This window comes from Oncorhynchus mykiss, chromosome 3 (genome assembly GCF_013265735.2).
Source record: "Oncorhynchus mykiss isolate Arlee chromosome 3, USDA_OmykA_1.1, whole genome shotgun sequence".
NCBI lineage: Eukaryota > Metazoa > Chordata > Actinopteri > Salmoniformes > Salmonidae > Oncorhynchus > Oncorhynchus mykiss.
The window spans coordinates 76,057,452-76,071,158 of NC_048567.1; the positions used below are offsets into that span (position 1 = coordinate 76,057,452).

Genomic DNA, 13,707 nt, shown 5'->3' on the forward strand with positions numbered 1-13,707 from the left:
GTACCTGTACCCCCTGTATATTCCCCCGGCATTGTCTTTTACTGCTGCTCTTTAATTATTTGTTTTTCTTATCTCTTTTTTTTTATTTATTTTTTTATTTTCTTAAAACTGCATTGTTGGTTAAGGGCCTGTAAGTAAGCATTTCACTGTAAGGTCTACTACACCTGTAGTATTCGGCGCATGTGACAAAGAACATTTGATTTGTTTTCATTTACTGGATTTTATAAGCTGGGTGGTTCGAACCCTGAATGCTGATTGGCTGAAAGCCATGGTATATCAGACCGTATATCAAGGGTATGACATAACATGTATTTTTACTGCTCTAATTACGTTGGTAAGCAGTTAATAATAGCAATAAGGCACCTCGGGGGTTTGTGGTATATGACCAATATACCACAGCTAAACGCTGTATCCAGGCACATAACAGCCCTTAGCCGTGTTATATTGGCCATATACCACACCCCCTCGGGCCTTATTGCTTAAGTGTACTGTGAGAGATGTTTTTCAAGCACGCACAGTATTAGGCAAGCTGTTTTTCAACACACATACCACACTGACTGAGATGGACAACTTCATATTACTCACCCAAAAGTTTCTCAATCCTAATGCTGGAAGGTAGGTAACCTAGCGATTAAGAATGTTGAGCCAGTGACTGAAAAGGTTGCTGGTTCAAATTCTGGGCCGAATAGGTGAATAATCTGCCAATGTGCCCTTGAGGCAAGGCACTTAGCCATATTTTCTCCTGTAAGTCGCTCTAGATAAGAGTATCTGTTAAGTCACGTAAATGTAAAATGTACCAAACACAACTCAATCACTGCCTAAACTGCTCAAGCAAAAGGTTTACTTGTATACTTTTGGTCATCTCTTTGTCAATATGCTCCACAGAAGTCTTTAAAAAAAACTTTAATCACTTAATTTTTTTCTCATTCTGCTCCTTTTTATCTAATAGTAAAAAAGGAGCATGCCCTAAATGCTTGAAGACAACACTCAGTCTTTGCTCTTGATCGACTACTACACTGTACTATACTATATTATATTGTACTATGCTATACTATGTTATACATTACTATTCAATAAAATACTGTACTATATTATACTGTACTATGCTTTACTATATTATACAGTACTATGCAAAACAATACTGTACTATATTATACTATACTATAGTATACAGTACTATATTATTCAGTATTCTGTTATTCTATATTATACTGTGCTATGAAATACAATACTGTATTATATTATACTATACTATATTATACTGTACTGTACTATGCTATACTATATTATTCAGTACCATGCAATGCAATACTGTACTATATTATACTATACTAAACCCAAAGGAGCAGTAGGCTACTGCAATGTCTGAATAAGCCTCATTCACTCATAAGCCCATGGTTAAGTCCATGCCTGTCTGCCTCTTTCTTTACTATCTAAAACACAGCTAACCGACATAGAGCTGTGTAAACAGAAAAGCTTTTAGAAGTCCTGCAGACTGTGACACTCACCTCTCAACACATTGACAGGGCCCAGACAGCCAGTGCAACAGAAGTGATATCACGCCCCTGTCATTGCTTAGAGACCGCATGTTTGAGCCTATGGTTGCCACTGTGAGGGAGACATGTTTATTACCTTGGCAACCACTTGTACAACAATACAGTCCCATCCCCTCTGTATACCTGACAATGTTATTGTTGAATCCCAAAAGTTAATGCAATCTGTTCTCTAAACTATGAAGAATATGAATTAAATTTGAAAACAATTTGAAGTGTCTGTTTAGGGTTGTGTGGCTATAGAAGTTTCCTAGGAGAGAATGGTTAAACTTTTCAAGAAGTCTGTCTTTTTCTAGTGACATCTCGGATCTCAGGACAATTCTTCTGGAATGCAGCACTCTGGGAATGTTCCTGAGATGGATTGAAGAATGACAAGAGGCCTGGATTGCACATCACAAATGTCAGAAGGATCTGACCAGCATCCAGCCCTACCACGGTAAGTCATGGACACACATATGCACACACGCATTCTTACTTATACTGTGCTGCCTGTCTAATTATTTTTAAGTCTCATGGCCAGTGTTCATCTTAAAGCCTTCAGACTTGAAGGTCCCCACTGTTTCTTTACAATTCAACAAGAAATTAAAGCAAAGCTGGAACATTTTCCCCTCAAACCTTTCATCTCGTCAGTCTAATGTTCTGTCTTGGGTGTTAGCTTTGGTCCAAACAGCACCCGTCCATTCACTCTGCTCCTTTCAATTAAACTCAAGAATGAGCAATGGAAAATTTGAACACCATTGTGTAGTGTTTCATTTGCCTCGACTACACGACCACTTAAAAGATGGACCTTTCAGGAGTCCTGTGAAAACACTTTTCATCACCCCTGTCAGTTGTTTTTTCCCTAAGTGCAAAATTGAATGATTTGACGATTTCACTAATGCATCTTGAGTTGCTAGGCAACATACACATGATATAATAACAACGCATTTGCAGCTGGAGAAATGTGCAGGAGGGGTCATAAGAAAATGTTTCCATTTCACTTAGTTGTCAGCATAATACCATTAGTGTCAGAGCAAACATACGGTATAGACAGGACAGGGTCCGAACTAAAAACGTTTTTTTTTGCGAAAGTGAATTAATGTGTTGTTTGGACAGTGTGTCTCATTGGTGTAATGGAAAATATTGTCTCAGATAGGTGCTGCTCGGTGGAAAAGCACGAGCCATGGATAACCTGTACACGTGCCTCAAGAGAGAGATAGCCTCCTTCCAGGACCATGTCCAGCAATGCAAACACTCCTTCAACATGGACGCTCTTCACCCAGTCTTGAGTGCCCTAACCACAAAACAGCCGGATGAAATCCACACCTTGGAGCAGCTGCGGGTTCTCCTCTCCAAGGTTCAAGAGGAGCCTGCGGTGGAGGTCAGTGGCTACAGAGACTCGGAAATAAAGCGTTGCATCACCTGGCTTCTCTCTTTCGTGGAATATCTCGGCACCATGAAAGAGACCTTTGACGAGAAAGTGGTAGTCCCTCTCTGCGAGAACCTGTACGTAACTGAGGAAGACGAGAGCACTGTCGCTTCTTCTGATCAGACTGTCCCTTTCACCTCTGACCCTCAAAGCCCGCCTCATACATCTGTGACTAAGGTGGCAAATGAGCTCCTTGTTCTCCGACGCAGATGGGCTTTGATGCTCGCCCCTGGTCCAATCAAGGCAGAGAACTTCAGTCTACTGACCAATACTAATGGGGCTGAGCGGTTCACTGAGCGGTTCGCCAAGGTCCAATGGCTTGTACCAGATATCCTCTATAAGAGCTCTAGGGCTGCTCAACTTGCCTATCAGTGGGTGAACCTGCACCAGTGTGGGCACAGGGGTAGAAGAGTAGGGGCCAGTGGGTTGGAGGTTACCGAGACAGCCCCAATGAGGTCTACTGGCCAGGAAGCGAGTGATGAATATATCCTGGCTGAGGTAGAAAGGAGAGGGGAGGGAATGGTCGGAGAGGCCCAAGCCAGACTGATGGAGTCTAGGATGGAGCTCATGGCTTTGGCCGGGAAAGAGCATAGGGTGCTATCTCTGGAGGTGAGGTTAGAGAAAGCCACCTACAGGATCCAGGACCTCCAGGCCAAGCTCCGACAGGAGAGGTTGATGGTAGAAAGTGGGGCCCAGCAGGAGGCCAGTGATGTGGGAGAAAGGAAGACAGAGAAGCTGGTCCTCAACCCAAGTCTAGAGCTGGAGAGGAGGCTGAGGATGGAAAGGTACCATCAGAAGATACTTCTGGGAGACCTGCTGATGCAGCTTAAGATTCGCCCAGTTCTCATACGCTACACTGATATGGTGAGTGGAGAAGTGAAAAAGAATATTCACATGTCATCTAGCTGGCATCGTATCCGTGTACGGATAGCATCAGAGTCATAAAGAGTTGGCCTCAGACTCAGGCTGTCCTAATATGGACGAGTTGGCGTCAGACTCAGGCTGTCCTAATATGGACGAGTTGGTGTCAGACTCAGGCTGTCCTAATACGGATGAGTTGGAGTCAGACTCAGGCTGTCCTAATATGGACGAGTTGGAGTCAGACCCAGGCTGTCCTAATATGGACAAGTTGGAGTCAGACTCAGGCTGTCCTAATATGGATACCGTACGTTTAAGCTTCTGACATAAATGCTTATCCAAAATTCCCTATTGTGGTGTCCTATTTCCATCAGCCTGGTTTAATCTGGAAAAATCTGAGCTGTAATCTAAACATGTGAAAACTGTAGCTTCAATCGAAAACACAGTTGTCAGTGTTTTAATCTACTGTGTTCCCTAATTTCTAGGTGAGGGATCGATGCAAACAGCAAGAGGAGACACTATGGGCCATGGAGGGCAGTATGGGTAACAGGTTCCCTTCAAAGCCTGAGAGCCTCAACCTCTCCAAACAGTGAATCCATCTTATCTAGCCTGTTGTCCCTCACATAGACACCCAGCAAGAGACACTCATCCTGGGGTACAAGTCTAGGCTGCCTCCTGCTCATACTCCCAGGGTTGAGGGAGTCCTTCATCCCTGGGCCTCCAGATGGACATTCAACCCAACAAATGGATTGTTGCCTGGGGGATGCATCCTCATGAATCCTGGACAATGCTCCAGACTCACATTAGGCCCCTCAGAAGTGATACCACCCATATTTGATTTAGTTTCTTAGTTTAAGTCTTTCTTTTCATTCCACCTAATTTAGTCAACGATGAACACACACACACACACACACACACACACACACACACACACACACACACACACACACACACACACACAGTCATGTATGACTGCAAATTGTGTTTATTACCAGTACCAACCAAATTAAGACGGAGACATTCTTTATTAATAGTTAACCACAGTAGTGACTGTCCTTAACACGGTCTATAACTACAGTGGTGACTGTCCTTAACACAGTCTATAACTACAGTGGTGACTGTCCTTGACACAGTCTGTAACTACAGTAGTGACTGTCCTTGACCCAGTCTGTAACTACAGTGGTGACTGTCCTTGACCCAGTCTGTAACTACAGTGGTGACTGTCCTTGACACAGTCTGTAACTACAGTAGTGACTGTCCTTGACACAGTCTGTAACTACAGTAGTGACTGTCCTTGACACAGTCTGTAACTACAGTGGTGACTGTCCTTGACCCAGTCTGTAACTACAGTGGTGACTGTCCTTAACCCAGTCTGTAACTACAGTGGTGACTGTCCTTAACCCAGTCTGTAACTACAGTGGTGACTGTCCTTAACACAGTCTATAACTACAGTGGTGACTGTCCTTAACACAGTCTATAACTAAAGTAGTGACTGTCCTTGACACAGTCTGTAACTACAGTGGTGACTGTCCTTAACCCAGTCTGTAACTACAGTGGTGACTGTCCTTAACTCTCTGTACACAAGCCAATACAAGAAAACAATGAATGTCCCAAGAGAGCACAACCCACTTTTGTGTCCTCATCATTAAGAAAAAGAACAATATAATGAATCACCATGACACGGCTTGCTACGTGTTGCTTGATGACACATAGTACAGTACACTTTTACATAGCACTGATGATGATTCATCCACACAGATGGCATTTAGGTGACCAGGGTGACTGCTAATTCCATTCTCCTTACTCAGCAACATTATTTATATCCCTGCACAATAAGCTGCCTGTGTATTTTGGCATCAGAAGCAGGGTCGCCATGGGTCAGCTCGTAGTTCAAAGGCCTCGTAAAGGCCACATCAAGCAAATTGACTGTGTTGTTTGGGTAAAAGTTAATTATAGGGCTGAGAAATGTGTACACTGTGAGAAGGTTCACACACTCCACATATTATCATTCATCTGACCTTATGGGTCAGGGGACTGACATTCCATACAGCATGTGAATCAGCAACAAATGAATACTTGGTAAACTGTCTGGACTGGTGAGCTAATTGAGGGGTGGAAACAGTGCTGTATTTTCAGCTCACCACTGTACTCAAACTTCAGGGAGAAAGACATTGGTTGGTTATTGGCAGTCGTTTATTACATAAAAATCTAAATCTCCACCCATCTGTCATTGAATTTGCCTGTGCACATTGGGGCTTGTCATGCTTAATTTTTAAATGTTTTTATTTAACCTTTATTTAACTAGGCAAGTCAGTTAAGAACACATTCTTATTTACAATGACGGCCTACACCGGCCAAAACCCGGACAACGCTGGGCCAATTGTACGCCGCCCTATGGGACTCCCAATCATGGTCAGAGACCTGGCCGTGTGGTTCCAGGACAACAACCTCTCCTTCAATGTGATCAAGACTAAGGAGATTATTGTGGACTACTGGAAAAAGGTGACCAAGCACGCCCCCATTCTCATCGACAGTGCTGCAGTCGAGCAGGTTGAGAGTTTCAAGTTCCTTGGTGTCCACATCACCAACAAACTAACATGGTCCAATCACACCAAGACAGCCGTGAAGAGGGCACGACAAAACCTATTCCCCCTCAGGAGACTGAAAAGATTTGTCATGAAGTCAGAGGTCAGCTTTAATGTGATCAAACACTTTGAGATATCAGCTGATGTACGAAGGGCTATATAAATACATTTGATTTGATTTGATTTGACTTTAAAACAGGTAATATTACTGCACATTTCCAACCGGAAGGTATAACCCCCTCACTCCTAATCATATGAAATAATCCCAGGATTATACATTCCACAACTGATCATGACCTGTGGCTGTATATCCACAGACTATTAAGACTGTTCTCATGTACGGTAAAAACACCATCCACAGAAGAGTCCATATTATCCCTTTTCTTATACACATTAAGATGATCATTTAAAATCTCACACTTGCATATGTACGTTATTATTTTTACATATATTTGTAACCTTTTATTTAAGTAGGCAAGTCGGTTAAGAACACATTCTCATTTACAATGACAGCCTAGGAACAGCAGGTTAACGACCTTGTTCAGTGGTAGAACAACAGATTTTTATCTCATCAGCTCAGGGATTTGATCTGGCCCAACACTCTAACCACTAGGCTACCTTCCTCCACAACACTCTAACCACTAGGCTACCTGCCTCCCCAACACTCTAACCACTAGGCTACCTGCCTCCCCAACACTCTAACCACTAGGCTACCTGCCTCCCCAACACTCTAACCACTAGGCTACCTGCCTCCCCAACACTCTAACCACTAGGCTACCTGCCTCCCCAACAGTCTAACCACTAGGCTACCTGCCTCCCCAACACTCTAACCACTAGGCTACCTGCCTCCCCAACACTCTAACCACTAGGCTACCTGCCTCCCCAAAACTCTAACCACTAGGCTACCTGCCTCCCCAACACTCTAACCACTAGGCTACCTGCCTCCCCAACACTCTAACCACTAGGCTACCTGTCTCCCTAAAACTCTAACCACTAGGCTACCTGCCTCCCCAAAACTCTTAACCACTAGGCTACCTGCCACCCCAACACTCTAACCACTAGGCTACCTGCCTCCCCTACACTCTAACCACTAGGCTACCTGCCTCCCCAACACTCTAACCACTAGGCTACCTGCCTCCCCAACACTCTAACCACTAGGCTACCTGCCACCCCAACACTTTGAGGATATGAAGTTACCCCTAGTTTTGTGTTTCCCTTTCTAGTGGTTAGGGTAAGATATTGGGGAAGGTATAAGCTCATTCTATACATGTGCCTAAGGATAATTTCAGCACTGAGGATATTACTGTAGAACAGTGGCAGTTGGTGCCATTTAAGATGAGGGAGGACAGACATTTGTCTTTATGAGCATAGCCTTATTTCTATAAGAGCATACTGGATGACTGCCATTCATATTCCATTCACCCAGTTCAATGTAACATCGATAGGTTTAGACTACTACGTGATGCTAGAATGTTCCCTGTACCCATCATGAGGTTGCTACAACCTAGCCTATGAATGAAAGTTTACAACGTAGGTGCACATAGTTTGAGAGAACATGTTGAGGTGACAGTTGGTGATGCATTCAATACCGCCTTGCACACTCTTGCGTGCATCTAGGTGATCTAGGGTGTAATCATTAGTTGAACAGTTGCAAACGAGAATTTTAATTGGGCAAATGTATGTTTCTGTCATGCTCTGATCTGTTTCCCCTGTCCCTGTTATTGTCTCTACCCCATCCAGGTGTCGCCTTGTCCCTGGTGGCAATAAATGAGTAAAACCAAACGTATACCTTGACTTGAAAGAGTTCTAGTGTTGGATAACCATAGCCAGCTAGCTAACATATCATCCCCCTCTGTTTGGGCCGGATGTTTGAGTAGGCTGCATTAGCTAGCTAAGTAAAAGAAAAACATATGAAATCTCTCTCCATTCAATTCAATAGAATTTATTGACATGACAAGTTAAATGACTTACATTGTCAAAGTATACATAGAGCAAAAATGGGGGGACCAACAGCAATAATAATAGTGGTAGTGGAAATGGGATTTCTATTCACAGCAACTACAACAACAATATTAATGAGAATAACAATACATGAAAGCAATAGTAGTAGACCAGTCTACTGGTCCTGAGAAGCCACCTGACATGGTATAAAAGCCAAAACAAAACTAAACGGGAAATATTATTGACATTACATTGCACTTTTCACTGGCTGTCCCTCAGGTTGTGGCAGGACATATTTGGCTTTTCACCCAATGAATATTCACAATTTTTCTTCATCTTTTATAGTCTCAAATTCTTTGTACTGAATAATCATTTTGGGAAAGACATTTTCTCTTAGGTCTGAGTATTTGTCACAGTGTAACAGGAAATTCAGGTCTGTCTCTACCCCTCCCCTGGAGCAGAGTGAGCACAGCCTGTCCTCTCTGGGTAGCCAGGTTTGCCTGTGACGACCGGTCTCTATAGACAGACTGTGCTCACTGAGTCTGTACCTAGTCAATGTTTTCCTTGGTTTTCTATTAGTCACAGTGGTCAGATAATCAGCCACCATGTGCTGTCTGTTTAGAGCCAAATAGCATTGAAGTTGACTTTGAGTTTGTGGTGTCTTTCCAATAGGTGATATATTTTTATTTTTGTTTTGTGATGATTTGTTTGGGCCAGATTTTCTGAGTGATGTCAGGCTCTATGGGGTTGGTTTGGGTTAGTGATCTGAGCCTCAGAACCAGCTGGCTGAGGGGACTCTTCTCTTGTTTCACCTCTTGACATTGTAGAGCTGTGTGATGGAATGTTTTTGGGGTCACTTGTTTTTAGATGGTTGTAAAATATGATGGCTCTTTTTTCTATTCGAATAAGGACGGGGTATTGGTCCAATTCTCTTCCACATGCGTTATTTGGAGGTTTTCTTTGCACTTGCAATGCAGTCTTGCAAAACTCTGCATGCAGTACATCGATTGATGTTTGTCCCATTTGGTAAATTCATTATTAGACAGCGGACCCCATACTTCGCTGCCATATAGAGCAATTGGTTCTGTAACTGATTGAAACATTTTGAGCCAGATTTTCTGACCTTTTTTGAAATTCATTATATTTGTTTTTTTATATTTGTGGTCTGTTGTACGATAACTTTTTAGACATCCAATGCACAGGACCTTGTGTTCATCAAGGAAATGACATAGTCTGCTATTTATGATACTGCAAGGAATTTTCCCCAAGTTGCTGTTAACGCAAGTTCCTCTGTAATTATTTTGGTCAAATTTGTCTACATTAGTGTGACCAATCCTTGGTTCCAAATATTGGGGGAAATACCTGCAGTAAGGATGTTTTTTTTACAATCATTATCAAACCATTTTTCATTTTCTCTTCTTTTTGGTTTTCTCTTATGTTTCTTTACATTAGCCAAGGAGGCTAATTTGTAAAAAAAATTAAGTTTATGTTCCAAACGGCTGTGGAGAATGTTAAGGCTAAAAAGTTGTCCAGGAGAGATTGTATTTTTTTTGCTACTAATTGCTTTTTGGTAGATTTCTGTAATGTTTGCATTCCATCTATAGGCCTGTTTAGTACAATGTAATTTATTGGGCCGTGATGCTTCATGGTTGGGTTCCGCTCTTCTCAGATACACTGTGATTTTACTGTGGTCTGAGAGAGGTGTTAGTGGGCTGACTGTGACCCAGCGTTCGACAGAGCTTCAGGAGCTGTACTACATTTTTGTTTTTCACTTTGTCATAGTTGTTTCTGGGGTGGGGTATGTGGGGAGGGAAAGGTTGTTGCTTCCTGGTAGGTGTTTGTCTCTGTGACTGTTAATAGTGTCTAGTTCTTCAGCTGTACTAGCATGCATGTCTCCACAGACCAGTACGTTGCCTTGCGTTTCTCTAATTCTTTAACATATTTAGTATTGTTGTATCTAAAAAAAGGATAACTTTTTAAATGCTTCAGTTTTTACATTTTTATGAAAATTCACTGACGAGTATGGTCCTCCTCTGAGGAGCATCCACTGCTGTAGATTATCCTGTAAGTCTCTGCTCTCCATGTCACAGGAGGTTGCTACATTAATTGGGGGGGAAGGGCTTCTGGTGATGGCTGGAAAGGAATCAGGGGAATGGCATCAAACACAGCACACACATTGTTTCCTCATGTTTGATTACATTCTATTGGCTTCATTCCAGCCATTATTATGAGCCATCCTCCCCTCAGCAGCCTCCTGTGGTCCATATGCATACTAAATATAATAACACATTACACAATGCACATTTAGTGAGTATTCACTGTTCCCTTAAAGGGTGACCACTGCCAAGACAGCATATCCATGGCAGACCTGGGTCCATGGTTTCTTTTGAAAGACTAGTTGATTGACCTTGCCTGGCTTAATGGAACCAATTTATGGAATAGTTCCAAAAGTGTAAAGCTGCGCTCAGCGGCGACACAATCAGACGCAGGTATGTAATAATTCCTTGGTTTTTGCTCTGACATGCACTGTCAACTGTGAGACCATATGTAGACTTTTATTTTACCCAGGTCTGATCCACAATTGCTGAAGGGTATTAGGGTAGGTATGGACAGACATGGTGATGAGAGAATGGACGGACAGAGAGACATTACCTCACATGCTGGGCACAGTGGAGGCCTCCCAGGCTGGTCCCAGGTAAGGGCACACAGAGACCAGCTTTGACATGACAGGCAAGGCTACGTTGTAGGCTGGAAATCCCAGTGCCCACTCCAGGGTTAGACACAGGAAGTGTGGGAAAGTATGTCAACTGGAAAAGGTACACCGGTGTTCTCCCTCTCACCTGATTGCCCAGCGTGGCATCCTGCAAATATTATGTGGCTACCCTGAGTCCTGGTCACACGAAATGTGAGAATTTTCCTGCAGGAAGTGCAGATAAGCGTTGTGATTTAGTGCATTTGGAAAGTATTCAGACCCATTGACTTTTTCCACGTTTTGTTACGTTGCAACCTTAACCTTAAATGGATTACATAAAAAATATATATATGTAAATACCTTATTTACATAAGTATTCAGACCCTTTGCTATGGGACTCGAAATTGAGTGCAGGTGCATCCTGTTTCTACAACATGATTGGAGTCCATCTGTAGTAAATTCAATTGATTTGACATGATTTGGAAAGACACACACCTGTCTATTTAAGGTCCCACAGCTCACAGTGCATGTCAGAGCAAAAACCAATCCGTGAGGTGGAATTAATTGTCCGTAGAGCTCTGTGAAAGGATTGTGTCGAGGCACAGATCTGAGGAAGGATACCAAAACATTTTTGCAGCATTGACGGTCCCCAAGAACACAGTGGCCTCCATCATTCTTAAATGGAAGAAGTTTGGAACCACCAAGACTCTTCCTAGAGCTGGCATCACGGCCAAACTGAGCAATCGGGGGAGAAGGGCCTTGGTCAGGGAGGTGACCAACAACCCTATGGTCACTCTGAAAGAGCTCCAGAGTGCCTCTGTGGAGATGGGAGAACCTTCCAGAAGGACAACCATCTCTGCAGCACTCCACCAATCATACCTTTATCGTAAAGTGACCAGACGAAAGCCACTCCTCAGTAAAAGGCACATGACAGCCTGCTCGGAGTTTGCCAAAAGGCACCTAAAGACTCTCAGACAATGAGGAACAACATTCTCTGGTCTGATGAAACCAAGAATAGACTCTTTGGCCTGACTGCCTTGCGTCACATCTGTTGGAAACATCGCACCATCCCTACGATGAAGCATGGTGGTGGAAGCATCATGCCGTGGAGATATTTTTCAGCGGCAGCGACTGGGAAACTAGTCAGGATCGAGGCAAAGATGAATGAAGCAAAGTACAGATAGATCCTTGATGAAAACCTGCTCCAGAGCGCCTCAGACTGGGTTGATGCTTTACCTTCCAACAGGACAACGACCCTAAGCACACAGCCAAGACAACGCAGGAGTTGCTTCTTAATAACAAGTCTCTGAATGTCCTTGAGTGGCCTAGCCAGAGCCCAGACTTGAATCCGATTTAACATCTCTGGAGAGACCTGAAAACAGCTGTGCAGTAACACTCCCCATCCAACCTGATAGAACTTGAGAGGATCTGCAGCGAAGAATGGGAGAAACTCCCCAAATACAGGTGTGCCAAGCTTGTAGCATCATACCCAAGAAGACTTGAGGCTATAATCGCTGCCAAAGATGCTTCAACAAAGTACTGAGTAAAGGATCTGAATACTTACGTAAATGTGGTATTTAAGTTTTTATATTTTTTTTATAAATTAGCAACATTTTCTACAAACCTGTTTATGCTTTGTCATTATGGCGTATTGTGTGTGTGGATTGGTGAGGAAAAAAATATGTTTAATCAATTTTAGAATAAGGCTGCAACGTAACAAAATGTTGAAAAAGTCAAGGGATCTGAATACTTTCTGAAGGCACTGTACATAAATTCACTGAAAACACACACTAACTGACACAGTATTGTACTTTTCATGTAGCCTAATTTTGGCCAGCTAATAGCCTAACCACAGTTAAAAAACACATTATGGACTTAACATAAAAATCCTGTTGATGCAGGATTATTTTGCAACAAAACTTGTCAAATTATTATTCTTAATTTACTCTTAATATTAACATATGGTGTAATCTAAGCCCCCAAAGCATTCTTTGACCCCTCAAATGCTGATGTATCGTTGGCTCCCAGCTACAGGATTGCTTTGCTTGTCATGTGAAAGTTGATGTTTTTGTGGGTAAATTACATTTAGTTTCATACTGTAGATGTTTGAGAGATCTGTATAGCATATTGTGAATCCTCAAATTAATGTACTGTGTGTTGATAAGTTGCTTTTAAATAAGTGGTTTAAGGTTCTACATAAATAGACATCTCCATCCAAACTAGCTTCTCAGTTTCCTCCTCCTTCACTTCACAATTCATTCCAGATAGGTAACCTGCTGCCCACACATATGTATGTACACAAACGTGCTATCTTTTCCCCCTTGAGTCAACAACCATTGCTCTCAACGGTGGCCAAGAGATACAGACACCCTGTATGGGTTTACAGAAGCCTGTTTGGTGGATAAGCACAACAACCGCTACTCGCTACCAAGAAATCAATGGGACGTACTGGGGAGGGAGAGACATTTTTTTGGGGTCCAAAAGGCACATCTTTAATTAAGTGTCAATGAACATGCAAGAAATGGAGTGGTCATGTCAGAGACACTCAGCACACGCTGTAATATTATTTTGTATGCTTGTCATTTAAACATACTCTTATGAAGAGCAAAACTTATCTTGACATAATGGCTGAATCGTATGAATGCTTAGGATAATGTTTCACTAGGGACA

General features: G+C 42.6%; 1 protein-coding gene across 1 annotated transcript; it reads left to right on the top strand.

The window, feature by feature from the left end:
• Positions 1-1,257: 1,257 nt before the first annotated feature.
• Positions 1,258-4,711, top strand: LOC110520600. Its single transcript, XM_021597995.2, has 3 exons — positions 1,258-1,989; positions 2,685-3,825; positions 4,305-4,711. The coding sequence occupies exons 2-3, from the start codon at positions 2,716-2,718 to the stop codon at positions 4,410-4,412; spliced, it is 1,218 nt and encodes a 405-aa protein (XP_021453670.2). The 5' UTR covers positions 1,258-1,989; positions 2,685-2,715; the 3' UTR covers positions 4,413-4,711.
• The last annotated feature ends 8,996 nt before the right edge of the window (positions 4,712-13,707 follow it).

What these genes read in the sequence shown, in the direction of transcription:
- LOC110520600 (XM_021597995.2), top strand. Translation starts at nt 2,716, where the DNA reads ATGGATAACCTGTACACGTGCCTCAAGAGAGAGATAGCCTCCTTCCAG. An exon ending in TCATACGCTACACTGATATG is followed by an intron (nt 3,826 to 4,304) that starts GTGAGTGGAGAA and finishes CCTAATTTCTAG; the next exon opens with GTGAGGGATCGATGCAAACA.